The 20701-nt window shown below is 37.0% G+C and overlaps 2 protein-coding genes across 4 annotated transcripts in view; one reads left to right on the top strand and one right to left on the bottom strand.

The window, feature by feature from the left end:
• Window positions 1-20174, top strand: part of uzip (unzipped) — a 30155-nt gene extending 9981 nt beyond the window's left edge. The window contains exons 2-5 of the mRNA XM_043419537.1: window positions 14704-14923; window positions 15038-15414; window positions 15608-15942; window positions 17461-20174. Coding sequence (XP_043275472.1) covers window positions 14704-14923; window positions 15038-15414; window positions 15608-15942; window positions 17461-17995 — 1467 coding nt within the window. The 3' untranslated portion in view covers window positions 17996-20174. The remainder of the gene's footprint in view (window positions 1-14703; window positions 14924-15037; window positions 15415-15607; window positions 15943-17460) is intronic.
• Miga (mitoguardin) overlaps window positions 1-20701 on the bottom strand; it is a 44264-nt gene that overhangs the window by 22180 nt on the left and 1383 nt on the right. The window lies entirely within an intron of this gene.

The raw sequence follows: 20701 nt of genomic DNA, 5'->3' as shown, positions 1-20701 counted from the left end.
ATTCTCTGATAATTTGGTCAGAGTTTGTAAAAAATTACGAATCCTACGACGTTTTGAAATTTTCATAAAAAGCGTGTCGACACTCTAACTTCCGAAAATTTTAAGATTTATTAATAATTTTTTTTTCACAATAGGACGGTTGGTATTGAATTTGGGGAATATCGGTTGAGCGGTTCAAATTTAATGATTTTTTGAATTTTACGAAAATATGAGTTTTTCAAAAAATCGTCTAACCGCTTGAATTTTTGGAAATTTTGTAAGATATCGTGTATAAGTCTGTACTTCCTCTATACTTTCCAGCAAAGTTGTCGGAATTATTTAATTTCAATGTAAATAGAAAAACGATGAAAATTGAAAATTGCAAACTGTTTTTTTCTGATGGCTCGTCATTCAGTTTTTTTTTTATGGATTTAAACAAAGAAATAAATTTATGTTCGTAAAAGAAGGTAGAGAAAATACATTATTTCCTTGTAAAAAAAAAAAAAATGCTGAAAATTAAAATTTGCAAATTGCTTCCTCAAGAAGGTCAAGATGCACGATGCTCAAAGCTTCCTCTATGAGGAAGCCAACATGAAAAATATAGCACCTCATAGAGTAAGCTTTGAGCATCGTGCATCTTGACCATCTTGAGGAAGCAATTTGAAAATTTTAATTTTCAGCATTTTTTTTCTTACTATCAAGCATCGATCAATCGAATAAATAAACAAAACTCTATTCGTAATTAAGTCTTGGCCTACGATATCATTTATTTTAGGCATTTGAGGCTTTTTTCTTTGACAAAAACACGAATCGATTCCGATGAGCCTGATACAGGCGTTTAACTTTTATTGATTATTCAAAAGATTTCGTTGATTTGAGTGTTTGAAACCGAAATGAATATTTATTCTTGATGTAACACGTCGAGAAAATATCATAATCAATTTATGCACACGATGGAACGAGTGGCGACAGCGATGTACGATATTGACACGCGATGAATAACCGCTGTAGTAAGTAACAATTAATGTGCGCAATCGAATTATGCGCCAAAGTAAATCGTATCGAAACTAAAACGTATCAAACGTATGTTATTCGGTATCAAACAATGATAAAATCAATCTAAATTTTCGCATCAAAAGTTTCAACAAAAATAAGCCAAACTACGAGTATTTCTTGTTTGAATTATTTTTTCGAACCGAACGAGTGGATTCTCAATTTTTTAAATCAATTGCTTCATTCATAAAAATGAAATATCATTGAAACCCATAGTAGTTGCAATTTGAATGCTTCGTTCTATTTTCATAACTGCGCACTAACGAGAAAAGGCTTTAATAGAAATATTGACGTAACGTCGTTTGAATATACCGTTGCAAAGAAATTAAACAGATTATAATCGATTCGATGGTTGAAAAATGTAGAGCTGTATCCTCTTGAAGTCACTCGAGACGCTGACTTCAGTTCTTGGCTCGAAGTTCCAGACCCACTCCATGATCATTATTTGGCTCTCCCTTATTCCCCAATAAAACTTGCATGAAAATACGTATACTTGTTGGTATTTCGATAGTCTCGCGAAACGAGAAGAATGAGGAACTTGTGCTGTCTCATGCAATTCACATATCAATAGTAACGTAATCGTTTTTACAGTTTCGTCTCGATAAAACGTTCGGTAAATTTGTATATTGTTTCTATACGGAGATCTCATAAAGGAACGAAGCCTCTTCAACTAAGATTTTCTTATTGAACGAGCAGAGATTTTCTACGAATTTTTGAAAAATATGAATTAAAATGAGAATTGTTCGATTGCCAACCAACTTTTTATCGTGGCTCAGAATTGGGGGACCAGAATTTGGGAAAAGGAGTGCACTTGAAGATTCTCGAGCAGACACACGCTCGAGTTTCTCGGTACCATTACAAAAGTACTGCAGCAGAGTGAATGCTGGCACTGATCTGGGGGAGGGTGTTATCATGGTAACGCTGTTCCGGGCCTAACAATGCAACACCAGTGAAAATCGATATCTCTCCTTCCCTCTTTCTTCCTTCCCTCTTGTTCGGTGCAACGAGAGCATGCTCTATCTACTCCAATGAATTTTCTCTCGTAGAGTTACTCCAAAAGAAGGAGAAAAACGAAAGGAAGAATTGCGCGCGCGTCTCGGTGTGGGTGTTTGTGCGTGTGTGTGTGTGTGAGAGAGAGAGAGGCGAAAAAGGGGAGACATTGTGGCAACTTTGTCGTCACAAACTCTCTCCTTTTAACTCTTCTGCATCGTCTCGTTTTCAAAGTCTCTCTCAAGTAGCAAAAATTGCTGTACCTCTACTCGATGTTTTAACGAATTTTATAATGCGTTCGTCCTTTTATCTGCACAAAGAGCATCGACCCGATATTTTCTATCCGAATAGTCCATATTTTTTTTTTTTTAAATATATTCTTGGCAAGGTTCGTACAGTATACGAATTTTGGCTCGTATTTGTTTGCTTACGTCAGTCAGGTCTACGCCACTCCATTCGTGGCACCAACAGCTGCATTTTTATGCTATTCAAGCTTTAGCAACGAGTTTCGTGACGACGAATTCTTTTTCCACGAAAGGAGGGCACGCGGTAGAGATGATATTTCTGGTTTTTATTGTCATTCGAACCTTTTTGGGAAATCTGCGTCAATCATTTTACACACGTTGCTCCCATATTTTTATTCCCAAAGATTCAATTACTGCGATTTTTAATATTTCCGAATCTATGAGAATCTGCGGGTCGTTGTTTATCCGAAGAAATAGAAAAATTCGTTCGAGAATAATGAAGCGAATTCCAAATCCATTACTTTTACCGTCGACATTGGAGTGTGGAATTCACTGTTTTCTCGATCAAAAAGAACACCTAAATAAATCTCTTGTCGCGGTAATATGTACTACGACGGTGTACTCTTGACGACGAGTATTTCAAGGGCGCCTCATTGCTACATCTTCACTCCGCTAAAACTCTCTTTTGTTTCCAATGTACTGCGGTATTAAGGTAGAAGAGAAAAATTTTAAGAAATATTCTTATCTCCGATGAATAAAAGTTTTTCCAATACTTTTTATTTATCAAAAAATAAAAGTTCGCTCTTCACGTATGCGTAATGGAATCTAATATAGAGAAGAGTTTTATTGTGTAAAAGTATAATGATAAGGAATACAGAAAAAATTATTTTTTATTCGTACTCAAAGCGTGCCCTTTGTCATTGACGACGACGGAATTCAAAGAGGAAGAAAAAACGAATGAGTCATGGGGAAAAAAACGAATTTCTCCACACTCGGATGAAAGGGTTATATCTCCTATTATACTATTCTCACTATAAAATAGTAGGGGAGACCGGGGCAAAACGGGATACCTAAGGAAATATTGAACTTTTCAGAAGTTTGGGAAGCTCTGTCTATTTTTACTCCCAAAAACTAAGAAATTTACTGGAATTCTTTTCAATTAAAAAAAAAAAAAAAAAAAAAAAAAAAATCCGAGGCAAAACGGGGTAGCTGTCAAAAACTCATGAAATTTTTTTTTACTATGATTTTAATTCAATGCACCTTGGGTGCATTTTGCACCCGTAACCGAGTGCTTCCGATTTACCGTACTGTAAGAGTTGAAAGCGATCTCAGCGCTTACAGCGCTCAAACGTAAGTCGAGCGCACGCTGTGAGCGCTCTCAGCGCTTACAACGCTCTAACGTGCGTCGGAACGCACCCTCTGTAATTCAATTAAAAATTAATGTTATGAATAATAACGAAGATTGCCAATGTTTATTTTGTAAAAATTTGTATTCTTTATCCACTGAATGACGGATTCAGTGCCAAAATTGTGCGGAGTGGGCACATGCAATCTGCGAGGCACAGTAATCGCAGATATACTTTTTGTATATAATACTTTTTGTATATCTGTGCAAAAACGTTTTCACTTTGGAAGTGATGTAAAAAAAAAAAACAAATTTTTTGAAAAAAAAAAAAAAATTAAAAAAAAACAAGATATTTTGGAAAAAATATGTTTCATGTTCTTTTCGGACAAGTATAAAAATTGAAAAAAAAAGACAAAAAAATGTCTCTCATTTCTCTCGTTTTGCCCCGGTCTCCCCTACTTATTAAGCATCATATAATTTGTGTACTATGAATTATCAGAGCGATTCATTGAACCTGCATTACCAAGCAACTTCCAAACGATGGCTATAGTACGAGCATGATGACAGAATAAGTGCCTCTTTCATGCTCTTTGACCAGGTACCGTTTCAAGACGTTTCAAGAGTTGACAGACTTAAATTGTTGAATGAAAAGTCATTTGAAAAAAATATAAAAGTCCAGCGAGTGATATAAACGTTGAAAATCGGCTGAACCGGAATGTATTTTGTAAATTCATTTTTGTGGGACCTCTTTATTCAGGAAAAATTGTCGTAGAAAATCAACGACGGCATTCAAGTTTGAATGAAAAATTTCAAAGCACCAAAAATAACATGATGAAATAGTTGAATAATAATTTGACTATCAATCATAATGAAAATGGTGGAAAGCCTTTAAAATCCATGCAATGCGCCTCGTCTTGCTCTTTTTTCATTCAAATTCGCGCTTCGTCGTCATACGGTTCTAATTTTTTGTTGATCGCATTTCGCACGTGCCACGGTCACTCGGTCAACGTCGAACAGAGTCAAGAAATTTCAGCAGATGTCTTCGCGTCACGTATATACCGAGGGGAAATTTTACGAACAATTGTTCACGAAGAAACGAGGGGAGGGCTTTTTTAATCGAAGAATTCTTGGCGTATGAGGTTTATCGAATTATTTCCGAGATCGTCATCACCGATACGACGAGGCTAGGTTTCTCGCGGCACTATTTTCAATTACGACGCTGAAGTTTCCAACGTTGGAGTCCAACGAAATGAATGAAAATAAAATGATTTATCCATCAGTTTTTTATTTCACGAATCATAATTGTGTAGATTGAAAAAATACAAAGTACAAATTCAACTGGAAATAAATTGGAGAATTACTGGAATTATTGGACAGTTTTTTAGATCATTTCGTTGGACTCCAACGTTGGAAACTTCAGCGTCATTTTCAATTAGTTTTGTAGTTAATTTTATTCCCCTGCTTTTTTCATCGTAATCGTAACGTAATGTTTCTTTTTTTAACATATCCCTATGGCACATTGTTGATAAATACATGACGACAAAATGAAAATTTGAAAAAATTGGTTGAAGGATTTCAAGGTAGAGAATTCATGGTTCCGGATCCCTTATTTAATTTTCGAGCCTACGTATGCGATAATGCTGAAGTTTGCAACGTTGAAGTTCAACGAAACGAGGGAAAAAATATTTTTAATTAACCAATTTTTTATTTCAAAAAGTATCAGTGAAGGTTGAAAAACTACGAATTGGAAATTGGACAGAAAACGAAATTGGGGAATTACTGAAATTTTTGGAGAATTTTTTTAGATCATTTCGTTGGACTCCAACGTTGCAAACTTCAGCGTCATCCTATGCGAGCCTATAACCGAGGTAATAAAAAGTGATAAACGTTTTTATACATTTACTTTTTCACGGCGACGGCCAACCACCGATAGAATTCCAACGGATAATAATCCCTCTTGTTACGAATAATTTCATTCTCGATCCGAAGCGCAAGAACTCTCGAAGCAGAAGGTTATTGCTGTGTTATAAACACTTCCGGAAGTCTCTGCGTGTCGAAAATACATTCGTGCAAGAGCGCCTCCGGATCGCGTGTACGAAATTGTTTGGTGAGCCGAGAAGTCAAACAGGAGGAATGAGTAAAGTTAGAAAAAAAAAAAGTTGGATATTAGCCCTCAATAGGCCTCACAAGTTAACCGTGGCGAGGTCTAGTTCAATGGGTAATAAAGTTGAAGCTGCAGGGTTGAGCCAAAATTGTGTAATCGCTCACGTGCTTATCGATCCGCGATATTCCATCCTCTATATATTTACACAATTTGACAGATCCTCTTCGCTGAATATTTTCTTCCCGAATATTTTCTTTGGTTTTTATTCCCATCAAATTCACGCATGAAGCCATCAATTCTATTCAACAACGAGAAACTGTTGCAATTATCAGCGTTAAAATAATATAGAAAGAAAAACGATAATAACTACGATGAATATATTTTGAAATAAGGAGTTCATGTTTTCTCAAATATTTCCGATCGACATATTCATTTTTAACTCCCGACTGCCCGCAGGGCAAAAAAATGCGAGTTATGCGTTTCACTGCGATCAGCTGATAGGGAGGATTTCTTTGAAGCAACTTTTCTCTGGAACACACAGTGTTCTTAGGCATAGTTTATTAAAATCTCTGGTGAACTCGCTTAGAAAATTTGCCATATCGAATTAATGACCGAATAAGGAAGTGCTCGGGTGGGGTTCAATATGTCGAATAACTGAATTGTAGAACGGTCGATATTTCGATATTTTAAAAGTTGTGATATCAGTTTGGAGAAAAATAAGTTATTCGAAATTCTTATTCCCGATCGACTATTCAACAGATTGCGTGTTTAATAAAAAATGCCTTCTTTGAATTCGTATTTACCCGGAAATATATATTTCAAATGAGGCTGAAGTTTGCAACGTTGGAGTCCAACGAAATGATCTAAAAAAATTCTCGATAAATTTCAGTAATTCTCCAATATCGTTTCCTGTCGAATTTGCAATTCGTAGTTTTTCAACCTGCACTGATACACTTTTTGAAATAAAAAATTCGTTAATTAAACTGTCTTTTCCCTCATTTCGTTAGACTCCGACGTTCCAAACTTCAGCATTGTATATTTCAATAGTTTTCATTTCGAATGCAATTTTAATAGATCATCCGAATGTCAAAAGTTCATATCTTCGAATTCAAAATGGAGAGTAATTGTTTTACAGACAGACCAGAATACAGAGTAGCAAAAAATCGAAAGTGAATTTTTCGAGCCTATAAAACTTAGATATGCGGAATAGCGATAGCTCAAAAAGGCGAAAGTCAAAATGGCGATGTTTAAAATTGGAGATCACCGGCCTGAGTAAGTGAGTGAGTGAGACGCGTGTATTTGGAGCTCCGCTGCATTTATTTATTTTGATCGATCGTCTTTTTAACGTTTCGCTATTTTGACTGTTCGACTTTTTGGTGTATCAGTATTTCAACCTCAGTAATATTTGGTCTTTCGTTATTATATTTTCAAAATTGTGAATTTTCACAGTTATCGCTGACCGTAGTAATTTATGAATCGAAAGATAGTCGAATTTTCGAAAAATCGATATTTAAGTTATCGTCCTATGGGCGATTGTTACATTCTATTTTCGATGTAAGCGTGCTCCGAACCTTGCAGTTTATCGATTATCGACAGCTTCACACGGTTGTACGCTGCTACTTTCTCTTCGAGCTCTTGTTTCCAACTCGACAGGGGCGTTCGAGTTGACACCCTGCCGATTTTTCTCATAAAAAATTATCAACTTTAAAAAGTCTGAAATAAAATAGATGTCAGGATTTTCGTAAGGAGACGTCTCTAATAAAATCATTGAATAAGAAGTAAAGACATCTTCAGACGAAAATCCCGATATCTATTTTGACTATTTTATTTCAGACTTTTTAAAGTTTATTATTTTTCAATCTACCTGGCCCAATACAATCTGGCGAATAATCTCCCAAGTTCGTTTATCCCATAGAAATTATCATGAAACTATTAAAAGTCAGACGCTTCAACTAAAATTATACGGTTTAATTGAGAAGGACACGAGGAAGGTCTGTTGAATATACGCATGCGCATATTTGTGATACACACGCATAAATGTGTGTTAACCGACGCGGGCCTTGGTTGCTTCATTTCAATGAAATAAATTCCACGAGAACACCGTCAACTTTGTTACAGCAGAAGCTTTTACAGGTCATTTAATCCGACGAGGTCATTGGGTCACGAGAGACACTCGCAATCAGATATATGAAGAGCAATTTGAAACATTGCACAGAACTCGAAACCCTCAAGCTCCGTGAGTCCGAATGTACGAGTGCAAACGATTTTTATACATATATTTGTAGGCATATGTATTTATTATGTGATGAGTTAAGTTTTGCACGAGATCGTTCGAGTCCAGAAAACAAGTTGGATAATAAGAGCGCTTCTGCGCGTATAGGAAATTTAATGACACGGTCACGTGTCCTTGCACAATGACAAAAAGAAACATGCAGAATTAGTCGCTACCGCTGACTATATGCAGTATTTTTATGCGATTTTTCTCTACTCTCATTACCCCCATTCTGATTTCCAACCATTCCCAATCAAATATAGCTTTCTTTTCGTAATCGAATTGTTTACCGATTTTTTACCGGTTTAAGGTATTCCTTTCGCAGGACCGTATTTTTTGGTGTCGCAAACTAGGGCACTCGAAATTTCGACCGATTCCTAACCTCTGAGAAGTCGCTGTTATATGAGAAAAGCTTCTGCTTCTGCCATTTTTCCACTTTTTTCGATAACCCTTTATTTTTATCATCGCTATGGATTCCTTAAATTTTTTTCTATCCGTGAGACAGTTTGTATCAGGAATTTAGAGATATTCAGTGTATGAATTATTGAATAGAAATGTGGCGATGGTGGAATTTCCGTAAGCTCCCGTATAAATTTTACGTTTTTTGAAATTTTAATTCTTCATTAAATGTTCGATAACCTGACCTGAAATTTCGTCAGTCCATTCGCATGCACTTGCACTTTACTGTTAATTAAAATCAATTTTTTGTAGAGAGTTTGAGTTCGTGAAAGGGATACCTTAAAATATCAATATTACCCCGTTTCTCGATTCGCGAGTTAAATCAGGGACTGAGAATTTTTCAAGTCCGAGACATAAAGCTAATTGTAGTAAAAAATCTATTCTATTCACTCTTCCCTAAATTTCCAACCTCCAAATGTTCCTAACACGAATGCAACTGGGGTGAAAAATTAAATTTTCCTATGAAATCGGCAAGTCTTTACTTGCTGCAGCAGGATTTACAATTGGACAAAATTACGGATTTTTCGATGAAATAAAAAAAGTCGAAGGAAAGATACTCGCAGGCGATTTATTAGGAGAAATTGAAAATCTATTTTCGGGACGTATGCCGGGCACCTCGTGAAGGAGAATTATAGTGACCTTTTTGTTGTAAGTTCGGTCTCACCAGCATTTGGCGTATTGTGTGGCCACATGTACATATTTCACTCGAACGTTTGCCATGCATGTGTACACGTCGTGAAATTTATGCCAGCGGTTAACCACACCCAACGCGTACAATTAGCGACTTGCGTAAATATTACGAGAGTAACACATCGCAATGGCAAAAGCTTAATTGCGCAATGCTCGACCAAATTTTATTTGCATATACGGTAAAACGAGTCACCGAAGCCAATAACTCTCGCGCGAAAACATTTTTTCCTCACTTCTCGATCTTTTGAACAAACTTTTGAGCATGACAAAATCCGTTCGAAGAGCTTTTTTTATTTTTCGAGACGACGAACAAATGTGCTTTCCGTATTCGTCGCTACTTCTTTTCCTCTAGTTATAAATTTACTATTTCATGCTGCGCCTAAAAACATGCTCTTGTTGATTGCATTGCGAGTGCGATCCGCGTAACTCGGTGAATCGAGTCACGGAAAGTCGAGTTTTTCGAGGGGCCGATTGGAAAACTCGTGTGCTATATGAAAACCGGTTATCATAAGATTTCGGCTTATTTAATTTATAAAAATATATATCGAATAGTTAGCATTCTCGTTTTATTAGTAGTTATATATTTACAAGAATATCTCGATTCGAATCTACTTCGTAATCTCGCGAGATCGAACATGACTTTTCGTTTTTTATCCGGAATATTTTTATTGGCCCCGAGACGAAGAAAACTCCTCGAGAAAGAAACCGCGTACGGAGAAACGAGGCGACTCGATCAATCAATTACTACCTCAAGTTCGTGATCCAATAGGACAAAAGTGAAGCTCACACGCGTGACAAATGAATCGAGATAATCGAGGAGCAGAATGGCGGATACGTTTACTTCCGGATGTTACCAAGAGAGCGTGAATAACGAGCGGAAATTGTACAGTTGAATCGGAGGTATCTGATTTGGTCTGGCGGAGTATAACGAAACTCATGCGGCTCGTATCCGCGCGACGGAGAATTGTAACACTTGCGGGAAATGAGGAAAAAAACACATGCACCTTTCGTCGTTCGTCGACGAATTGCACGCACGATATTACAAAATTCCCAAAAAAAGTGTCTCATGTCCGTTTGACTTCTGGAATTGATGGATCGAATTTATTTATTTATCTCGAGGATTATATCGAAAAAAAAAACGAAATAATGTTTTCTTACGTTTCGAGCGAAAAATTCCGGCATGAAATCGTGACTCTCCTTTCTATAAATAAAACTTGACAAAACCAGTTTACCATCGTGTTTGTCCGCAGTTTGCATTGATTTTTACGATTATTCGCTCGTCGCCGATACGAATGTAAGCTCGGAAATCGGAATGTTTTTTAAATGATTATTTTGTAAGGAAAAAAACTGGCGGGACGAAGGAATTATACACGCGATGTGTATTCGAAGGAAAGGAAATAAACCACGTTCCAATGTTCAATCGCATGCGCCCGAGTCAATCAAATACTCATTTGGAGGATCTCCGTATTGTGAGAGAACCGTTACGGTGATGTACGCGACCTCTCAATAGCCGGTCGATTCATCGGCCTTTGATCACACTTATATAGTTGCACCGCGATGCCAGCGGATGGAGAGTATAGAGAAAGAGAGGAGAGAGAAATAAATATGCGTTAATATTCGTACTACAACAGTGGCGGTGAACTCCGGGCTCTGAATCGTGACGGCCTTGCGGTAAAATTGTTCCGGATCAGAAACCTTATACCACCTATATACTTTCCAGTTCGCGCGTGTGTGATAAAAAAAGTTCTCGTCGAAATGAGAATTAGATGAAAATATGAGCGAGAGGAAAAGGCGAGTGAGCTGAAAATCATCAACATTTCATGAAAAGGAAAAACGTATTTTGAATTATATTTCGCCGAATGAAACAATTTGATACGAGAAACATTATAACATATCGTCTTGGTATGACGCTGAAGTTTCCAACGTTGGAGTCCAACGAAATGATCGAAAAAAACTCTCCAATAATTCCAGTTATTCTCCTATTTTGTTCCCTGCCAAATTTCCGATTCGTAGTTTTTCAAGCTGCACCAACGATTCGTCAAATAAAAAATTGGTGAATTAGAAACGTTTTTTTCGTTCATTTCGTTGGACTCCAACGTTGGAAACTTCAGTGTCGTCGTCTTGGTGCTGGCGCATAACTGAATCCTCGCGTGTCCACAGTCTCGCGTTCGGGGTGCAGCGAACTTGTAGTACCCCCATTCCAGTAATAATAGTAATGATAACTATATAGAAATTCAGTGGTACTCCGCGGTACAAGTAGAACGAGGATAAGAGCAGAGTATTACGCACGTATTATATTTCAATTGCATTATATTCTCGCAGTAATGGGGGCTCACATTGAACTCTTATTCCTGCGTCTCCTTTAGCCTCCCCGCTCATATTCTCAATAACGAAATTCGCAACGAGTTTCTGCTCTTCGAGTAATTCGGGATCGCGTTGATAACTTATCGAGCAGTTTCAGAAAAGAATAACATTTTTTCTTCGAGTTTGAAAATAATCATTCAAATGTGGTCGTAGCACAGCCAGTTTTTACGATTTCGTTCTTGCTTTTTTTTTTCTTTTTTTTTTAAATACGTTTCGAAAAGTATTCAATTCATACGGTTAGCATTTTGACGATTTGAAAATCGATTTGATGAATTTTTGATTGCACGGGTTTCAATTGGCGCACCGTTCCTGAGGTATGCGATGACTTTATTGGCAAATAATTGCGAGGCTTTTCGCTAATATGTCGCGATGGTTGTCCCTTCGGAAAAGGCAGCTTTTTCGACAAAACCTCATTGCACTCCGCGGGGTGGGAAGGCACGGGCGTCTCAACTTTTTATACAGAGCGCATCAATGCTGTTTTTTTGCATCTGTTGATCGTTTCCGATCAACGTTAACAAGCTGCTTTGCCATGACGAAGATTCTCCCCGCAGCCGGTTTTCCTCGAATTTGGTAATATTAAGAGAAGGAAAAATCTATGGATGGAAAGACACATCGATGGTTCGTCGCGTCCGAATGTCGACAGAGAAGCATCGAAGAAAGGGTCTCGAGGGGGCAATAGACCGTGAAGTGGGCAAAGATCGTTGAACCTCGGAGTTCTTGTCCGTTATAGAATCTTCAACTGCAAGCACCATCGCACCGTTTTCACCGGTTATACGAGCACCGCATCCGCGTGAGAATTTTCATTTCTCACAAAAAACAGCGATGAACAAATGGCTGTTGTCGCGATCACAGTTTACGAAAGGAAAAAAGAAAATCGGTGGTGGAACTCGCAAAGGAAGATCCCATTATCATCGAACAATCAAAGTCATACAATTTTAATCCACCACCGAGCGATCGAGGTTGAAAGAGTTGACGGAAGAAAGGAAATTCTATATAAGAGTCGGGAAAATGAGGTCCGCACCGCTGCGGTAGGCGCCAAGTGCTTAGTTGGAAAAAAAAGGGGGGAAAGGTTGAAGAGAGAAGGGAAGAGGGCAAACAAGTCTGCCGGTATCCATTATTCCCGACGTTTATTTTCTCGTGATGGCAACACTCCGGAAACCGGAGATGAAAACTTCGTGTCCGAAGCGAAAACCGAGTCTTCGCTTTTGCTTACGTCCTCATCTCCGGTTACTCGGGCCCAAGCTCCAATCTCGAAATGTCTTTCCAAGCAACTTTGTAGTCGTTGATCCTCAATGACTGAACATTAGTGGGCGTTTGTGTATAAATATATATATATATTTCATTTCCTCGTACAATATAATCACCATAAAAATGATTTTATCATGATATTTTATCATTTTGCCACATTCTCAATAACACTGTGGAAAATAAACAATGAACTGGAGTCATAAAATTACTAGTAAAATCGAAAAATATAATGTATAAAATGTTGAATAAAATATAATGATTTTCGTCGTAATGAAAAAAAAAAAGAACGTCGTTGGATGGTTTTTTATTTTCAATGTTGTGCCATAGGAAACATTTGATATATTTATTTATTCTAGAGTAACTGAAAGTACAATAACTTTGAAAGTTATTGAAAACAGCTGTGAAAAATACTCCCGCTCCTGTAAAGACTCCGGAAGCGATTCGTCATAAATTTAACATAAATGTACTTGTTTCAGAGTCGCTACCGCGACTCTAGAGAAAGAGACGGGGGACAAAAGATACATAAAACTGTAGAAAAATTATTCGATCGATTTAGGGTAACTCCTGTGTACTGCATGCTAGTCAAATGCGTGCTAAATTTTCAAAAGGCTTTTAGACCAAGTTTAACGTACCGATCAAATCTATTGTTAGCGGATTTGTATTAGAACGTATCTCATCAAGATGTAAAAATATTAAAAACGCTAGTTTTGCAAAACCATCGACTGACGAAATGCAAATATCCACGCTGACACATTTTCACTGGTATTTTTCAAAGAATTATCTGCGTTTTTTCATCGATTTTATTGCAACAAGTGTCTCATTTTGTTCGTCAACCGGTCCTCTACGAATCCACCGTGTAGTTGTTTTTTTAACTCGATCGTTTCACTGTCGCAGCTAATTGTTCATTGAGTGAAAAAACTTTTTCATTCATAATTTCTCTCAGGAATGAGTTTAAAGGAAAATCTACGTGGTGAATTCGCAGAGGATCAGTTGACGAACACTATGAGACTTGGTGCAACAAAATCGGTTTTAAAATACAGATGATTCTTTGAAAAATACCTGTGAATATGTGTCATCATGAAAATTTGCATCGATCAGTTGATAGTTTTGCAAAACTATCATTTTTAATATTTTTTCACGTTAATAATATATGCTTGAATACATATCTACTAACAATAAGTTTAATCGGTACGTTGAACTTGGTCTAAAAGCGTTTTGAAAATTTAGCACTCATTTGACTAGCATGCAGTACAGGAGTTACCTTAAAGAATTTGCGCGCTAATAAAAAAGTAAAAAAGTAAAAAAAAAAAAACTTTTTCCTTTTTTTTTTGCGAAATCCAACGAAATTCGAAGCTGACGAGTTCGAAAAGGTAGCTTCGAAAGGAGAATCGTTATCATTTGTGCATAAAGTAGGCGCAAAGCCTGAGCAGAAATAGCAGCAAGGGAGAGAGAGGCGAGCCCGCCGAGTCATCATCGAATAAATGTGCGATGACGATGATGGGCCCGTGTCTCGCCTCGCTCACTCTTACTACGCATGTTTTTCCCCTTGACCACGAATAAATGGGGAGGGGGCGAGCGCTTTTTGATGAATTACGTGACATCGTCTGACGAGCTGATGCGACAAATGATTTTCATCCTATGCAATGTCATATTTATTCTGTATTTTCAGTCACATCCCCTTCATGCCGATTTCATCGAAGTTTTCAGTAAACTTTGAAAAATTAATTCAAGCGCGTATATAGAAACAACGGCGACGAGACAAAGATTTTTTTCGTTAAGCAATAATATTCTGATAATTGAGAAATTCCTTTCAACTTCTTTGTGTGTTTTTTTTTTTTTTTTTTAATTTTAATTTTATTTTATTTAAATTTTTTTTTGAGATTTTTTTAATGCATGAAAAAAATTGAAAAATGATTAAACACGAAATAAGGGGCTGAAAAATATTGTTTTCCAGATGGCTCGGATGGCTAAAATTCTTCGCTCTTTAAGCCTCATTGGAGTTTTGGTGGCTCTCGAAATTTCGTCGATACACGCTGACAACAGTGTTTACATATTGTCCAAATATCGTCAGCGAGTAACCTCGAGTACTCTCAACTGGCTGGCCATTGCTCACTACGAAGCTTCTTCCAAGGAGATCGTCATCGGTGGATTTGAGATTCAACGCGAATTGGACGGTTCGTTGATTTATTTAAATTTTTCTAATACCCATTTTTTCTTTTCCTTTATGCTTTATTTTATTTTATTTCCCCAACGCTTGGTGAGCGAATCCTGATGTTTTTTTCTTGCAGGCAATCAAGCCGAGTCTCCCGTAGTGAAAGAACGCTCGCTCTACGTGTGTCGTGCGTTCCACAGCGGTGTTTGGGTCGCTGGCAAACAGATCGAGGGTGAAAAAAAATGTACCGTTACGTATCTCGGGAACGTAGTCTCTTATGAGCGTTACGATCTTCTCGAAAATGTTGACAACGCGGCGCGTTTGAGCTGGGTCGCTTGGGACAAATTGCATCAAACTCCGGTAGGCGCTGTGGCTACCGAATCCATGTACGTTGCCAGGCACGTTGTCAGCGAGACTGAGAACGAACGCACCAACAAAAACCTCGGCTACACACACTACATCGGTACATACGACACTTCCGAAGGATTCGGCCGAATCAACTATGTCAAGGACGTGAGTTCTTTTCAGCCAATGCTTTGGCACGTTTTTTAATGGAAAAAATTTGACGGAACATTCCGCGTCCGTGTGACGAATGGAACTTTCAATATTTCAAAATTTCAAAATTTTATAGTTTATCAAGTTGTAATTGAATCCGAAAGAATTGGGTTTACGATCGGAAAAAATGCGTTTTTTATTCCCGCTACAGGACGGCGTGGAAGGCACTGCGGAATCGGGTGAAGTGCTTGTCGAAACGGAGCCAATATTTTACGAGCTGAACGCTGTTAAATTGAATTACAACAGAAAACGCATACTGAAGCGCGTTACACGAGTGTTGCGCGAAACAACGATATCGAACGCTGACTCCGAGTCTGCTGTACTTGCGGAGGCCCTTGGTTATACATTCAATCACTCGATATACTGGGGACAGGGTCACGCTACGATCAAAGCCCTAAACACCTCGATAACACTGGCCAAAGGGCCGAGGGTCGGCTATATATCATGGGGAATCGAGGACAAGTCCGTACGGTCCAACGCAACGACGTAAGTTCTTTTTCTCAATCTTATCAAGCTCAAGAACCTATAATAGGAGTCGAGTGTTTTAAATCGTAGATCGTGATTTTCTTTGAAGAATATTGCTTCCCATATTAAATAATCTTGCTCAAAATAAACTGGTGAAATGAGCATCAACAAAAAATCGGTCAACAAAATAACCCATGAACATCGATGTACACAATAACTCTATTATTTTACACCATGTAAAAAAAATATATAAAAATGGATGATTATGATAGATTTCGTAAAAAGTAAACGAGAAACGTAAATATTATTTATTCATAAAAATGCGATGTACATTTTATAATTCAATTTTAAAAATCGTCTTTTTCCATCTGTTTTTCAAATGTCTAAAACGCCATCCGCCATATATTGGATTCCAACGTGACGTCACTCCGATAGTAAACAATTTAGATTCTTATTGTGCGCTCTGTGTTGTCTTGATATTTTACAAGCTATTATGCACGCTTGTGGACTTTTATCATTCATTTGATTAAAATCGCATTATGGAAAACGGTTTTGTGAAAGCAGAAAGTATAAATCTACCAATGACAAATATATGTTGACGGTGGCGATGAATCCACAATTTTTGTGGCATTTTTACACTTGCATTATTGCATTCAGACACGAGACACCAATGACATACCATTATAACTCATTATTTTCACAAATCTTGTTACTTGGTCTTTCGCAATTGTATTGTTTTACTAACGGAGTGACGTCACAAACCGAAACAACCTGGGGGCTAGCGTTTCTGCGCGAAAATTGAAAATCACAAATAAAAAATAGTTTTCAAGACAGTTTTCGGTCTTATAAAATTGAAATAAAAATTCTATTGGTTTATTACGATATCAGGATTATTTTTTTAAAACAGTTTTCAAAAAAAGGTGCAATACCCTATTACAATTATCTTGAGACATCTCAAAGTGTTGAGCGCATGTTAAAAACAATAAACAATAAATTTATAACGAAGCATTTCGAATCTAGTCATGAAAATTCCCCATAGAGTTTCTTCATATTTATCCACAATCAACGTTTCAAATGAATATTTCAATTATTCTCCACATTCCAGTGATTAAGGTCATTTCAAATGACGATTATTTATTATTCTCGTCGTTATGTTGTCCATATGGGTTACATTGTTTATCGGTTTTTTCGTTCGATAATCGAAGAACGGTAATTTTGTAGATTCTCAAATATATTTGAGAGTAAACTTTCGGAAGTGTGAAGAAATGTAACTTCACCGTCGCGTAGCTCAAGCGCTATGCCAGGCAAAAGTTCAAATCCCAAGTAAACGAGGAAAAAAAAGAGCACCGCGCGACTACAGGTTTGGCGTGCTCTCACACGCAAGATGGAAAATCTAAGCTCTCGAAGGTCCCAGCAGGAATCAGTCATAGTCCCCTCTCTCTCAATAAAGTAAAAAAAAATAAAAAAAATAAAAAAACGTTCGATATGAACAGAGAAAATGTGTAAAATTGATTTCTTTTTTTTTCTTTTTTGCAACAGAGTGAAAATTCGGCTCGAGCCAGGAACAGCGGTGAACGTGACGCTCCGAGCGAATTATACGGACATGGAAGTGCCGTACACGGGTGAATTGGTATCGGTGTACGAGGACGGTGAGAGAAGGTCAAGAATGATAGGAGGAATGTGTCGGGAGGAAACAATGATGGATTTGAAGTACGAATTTGGGCCGATTTATTATTTGAGTAACATGAGTATAGTACCGACGACGCTGCCACCGCCGAGTACCGAGGCGATGTTGCCAACGACGACGATGAAGAAAACAACGAAAGAGCCGGAATATACGAGCGTCCAAGAAGAAACATACGGGCCGAACGAGCAGACACCGGAAGTAGATGAGAACCTTATAGTACCACCGCGAAAAACGGACACGTCCAACATGCAGAATGACGACGGTGGCCCATTGTCGTTGAAGAACAAAGTCGAGGGGTCGCAGTCCTCCTCGACGTCTCTCAGTTCGAGTACATCGGCTTTGGCGTTAATAACATTAACGATTATTGCCTTTCACCGAATCACGTGAATCTCCACGACGTTTTCGGGTATTTTTCCCTTTTCGTCGCCTAGATTATTCTCTAAACTGCAATAGTAATGATGCCACGACAGAACAAAAAAAAAAGAAAACAGCCGCAGAGAAAATATATGTAGAATATTCCCGTTGAACGAGTTATTATTACGTGAAGAAAAAGAAAAAAAAAAAAAAAAACAGATGCAAACGAAAAGAAAAGAGAGGAAGAAAAAACAGAAAAAAATTGGAAAACCATTCAAGGTCGTTGTGGACACGCGCAGAGCCTATATTTATATATAGTAATAACAAGAATTTGAAATCTCTTTTTTTCGGCACTTGCGCGGAGCTCCGTTCACGATTATTCGCCATTAAATTTCGGTCCTCGTCCTGGAGACATGCTTGCCTTTCAGAAAACAACCTTGATATTTAATATATTAACATATATACACGTATATAAACCAGTATACATGTATACGTATGAACAATATGAACATGTATATAAATATATTTATATAAGTGTGAATATATACGTATATATGTATATGACACATTATATTTAGATACTGTAAGAGGGAATCTATAAATTACGAGCTAGTCTTATTCAACGTCAAGTACAAGCAAGAGCCGAAGGATATAAGTGTCTAAAGAACAATTCGAAAAGGGGGCGGGGGCGGGGGAAGAAAATAGCTCGACGTTTAAAAAACGTGGATACGAATATAATATTCCGTCTGTTGATAGCTTCATCGTTGAATCGACTCATCCTCGATCGTCTGTTGCCACAAACTGTACAAGTTCCCGACCCCTGTGTGTTTTTCTTCCCAAGCTTTCAAATTATAGGAATTTCCAACGCGTTTCTCTACACAAGACTCATCACCAAAAAACGTCTAAATTCCCATGTAGGCGAAAAAACATGGATATCACTTTAGACAACGGGAAAGGAAAAGAGACGAATTAATATTGGAGGGAGAGAGCTGTAGTTATGCGAACTGAAGCTGCTTTGCGGCCAATATTTTTGAGAATGCGGTATAATTTTTAAACGTTTGATAAGGTTTGTAAGAATAGTGTGTAAGAGAGTACTTCGATAGAGAGTCGATTGCGACACCGAGAGGGAGAGAAAAGAGGGAAAAAATGAAGTTCTAGGATTTACATTGTGAGCGAGTAAAAAATATTTTGCACATCAATGTTTGCAAGAAAAGAGACTGCAGGGAGGGAAAATATGTAAAAGCAGAAATGTTTTTGTTCCGAGTTGATTGATATGTACATATACGACGCAGTTTACGAATCGTGATAGATATTTAATTGTTATGTTATTATTAATATTATTCAATATTATACTTATTTAATTCTTTTCTTTTCTACGACGTTATTCATCGCAGTACAATTTTTATGTTAGTATTATTATTATTATTATTATTATTATTCTTATTTTATGATATTAGGAAGTAGATTTAGGATAAATTTGTTTGAGAAACCCAAGATTTAAATACGCTTTCGTTTCCATATCAAAAAGACATTTACTAATACCGTCGTAAATGTAAATTACAATGTACGAGCAGTCAGTAAATTCGTTCTCCTGGTTTTTTTTTTTTAATTTTTTTTTTAAGATTTTCAAGTTTTTTGCCTATTTCGCTTCTGATTTTGAGTCGGTCGTACGAATTATGTTGCATCGGATTAACGTGTAGCAATAATGTAGGGTGACAGTCGAATCGGGCAATATTAAATTGAATGATAAGAGAGAAAGAGAGAAAAAAATACCTAGAAATGAAAATGTTTACTGGGTGACACAGAGATGAGACATAATAATAGTAATAATCATAATAATAATAACAATAATAATGATGACGATGATGATAATGATAATAATAAATTTATCAAACTACGCCTACCTGCTTCCTCGTAAAAAAAAACAAGAAAAAACAGTATGAAAAAGTTAATGAATCCCCGAATTCTCCATTCATGACAGGGGAAAAGAAAATATTTGAAAAATGTTGTAATTGGTGAGTAAAATCTGTACCCTGCGCTTCTCTGATGCTGTAGTTCATTAAAACAAAGTGAAAATAAACATTCAAATGGTTTTTGAGCGTTCACAAATTCCATGAGATTAACATTTTGTCCCAAAAATACTCGTATGAAAATATATGAGCGATCCGCTTGATTGTACATTATCATGTAAATACAATTATTTGACATGCGATTGTTGTTGATTCCTCCACAATTCCTACTGTCTATTTTTTGATTCATAAAAGAAGAGATTGAAATTAAGTTGTAATATGTCTTTCCATATGTCTCCCTATTTGAGCCCTCAGGCGGCTTATTCCTCTTGAGAAAGAGGAAAAATATTGCAGGCCGTTAGATGCTCGAGTGCATGGAAATTTTAACATGCTTCGTTGAATTCAGCTGAGTAAAGCTGACTGAATAAATTGACATGTTTGACGTTCCCAACATGATAATCCAACAACGAAAGAAAAAAAAATTTTTACGCCAATGACAAAAGCAGCGACAGCGCTCGGATGGCATGTTTGCTTTGCGACAAAACAATTTTAGCAGCGAATGCTGAATAAAAAGCAGTTTTTCATGTTTCTCACAGTATTTACTAAAGGAATTCAAACTATCTACAAACATTTTTTTGGTTTCTTTAAAATCCTGTACATTCTTGATTCAATACTTTTATAGGAAATTTAGAATTCTTTTAAATTATTTGACATTTCAGTACATTTCACA

This window comes from Venturia canescens, chromosome 5 (genome assembly GCF_019457755.1).
Source record: "Venturia canescens isolate UGA chromosome 5, ASM1945775v1, whole genome shotgun sequence".
Lineage (NCBI taxonomy): Eukaryota > Metazoa > Arthropoda > Insecta > Hymenoptera > Ichneumonidae > Venturia > Venturia canescens.
The sequence above is the reverse complement of the archived record's forward strand: the minus strand, read 5'-3'. Positions and strand labels throughout refer to the sequence as shown.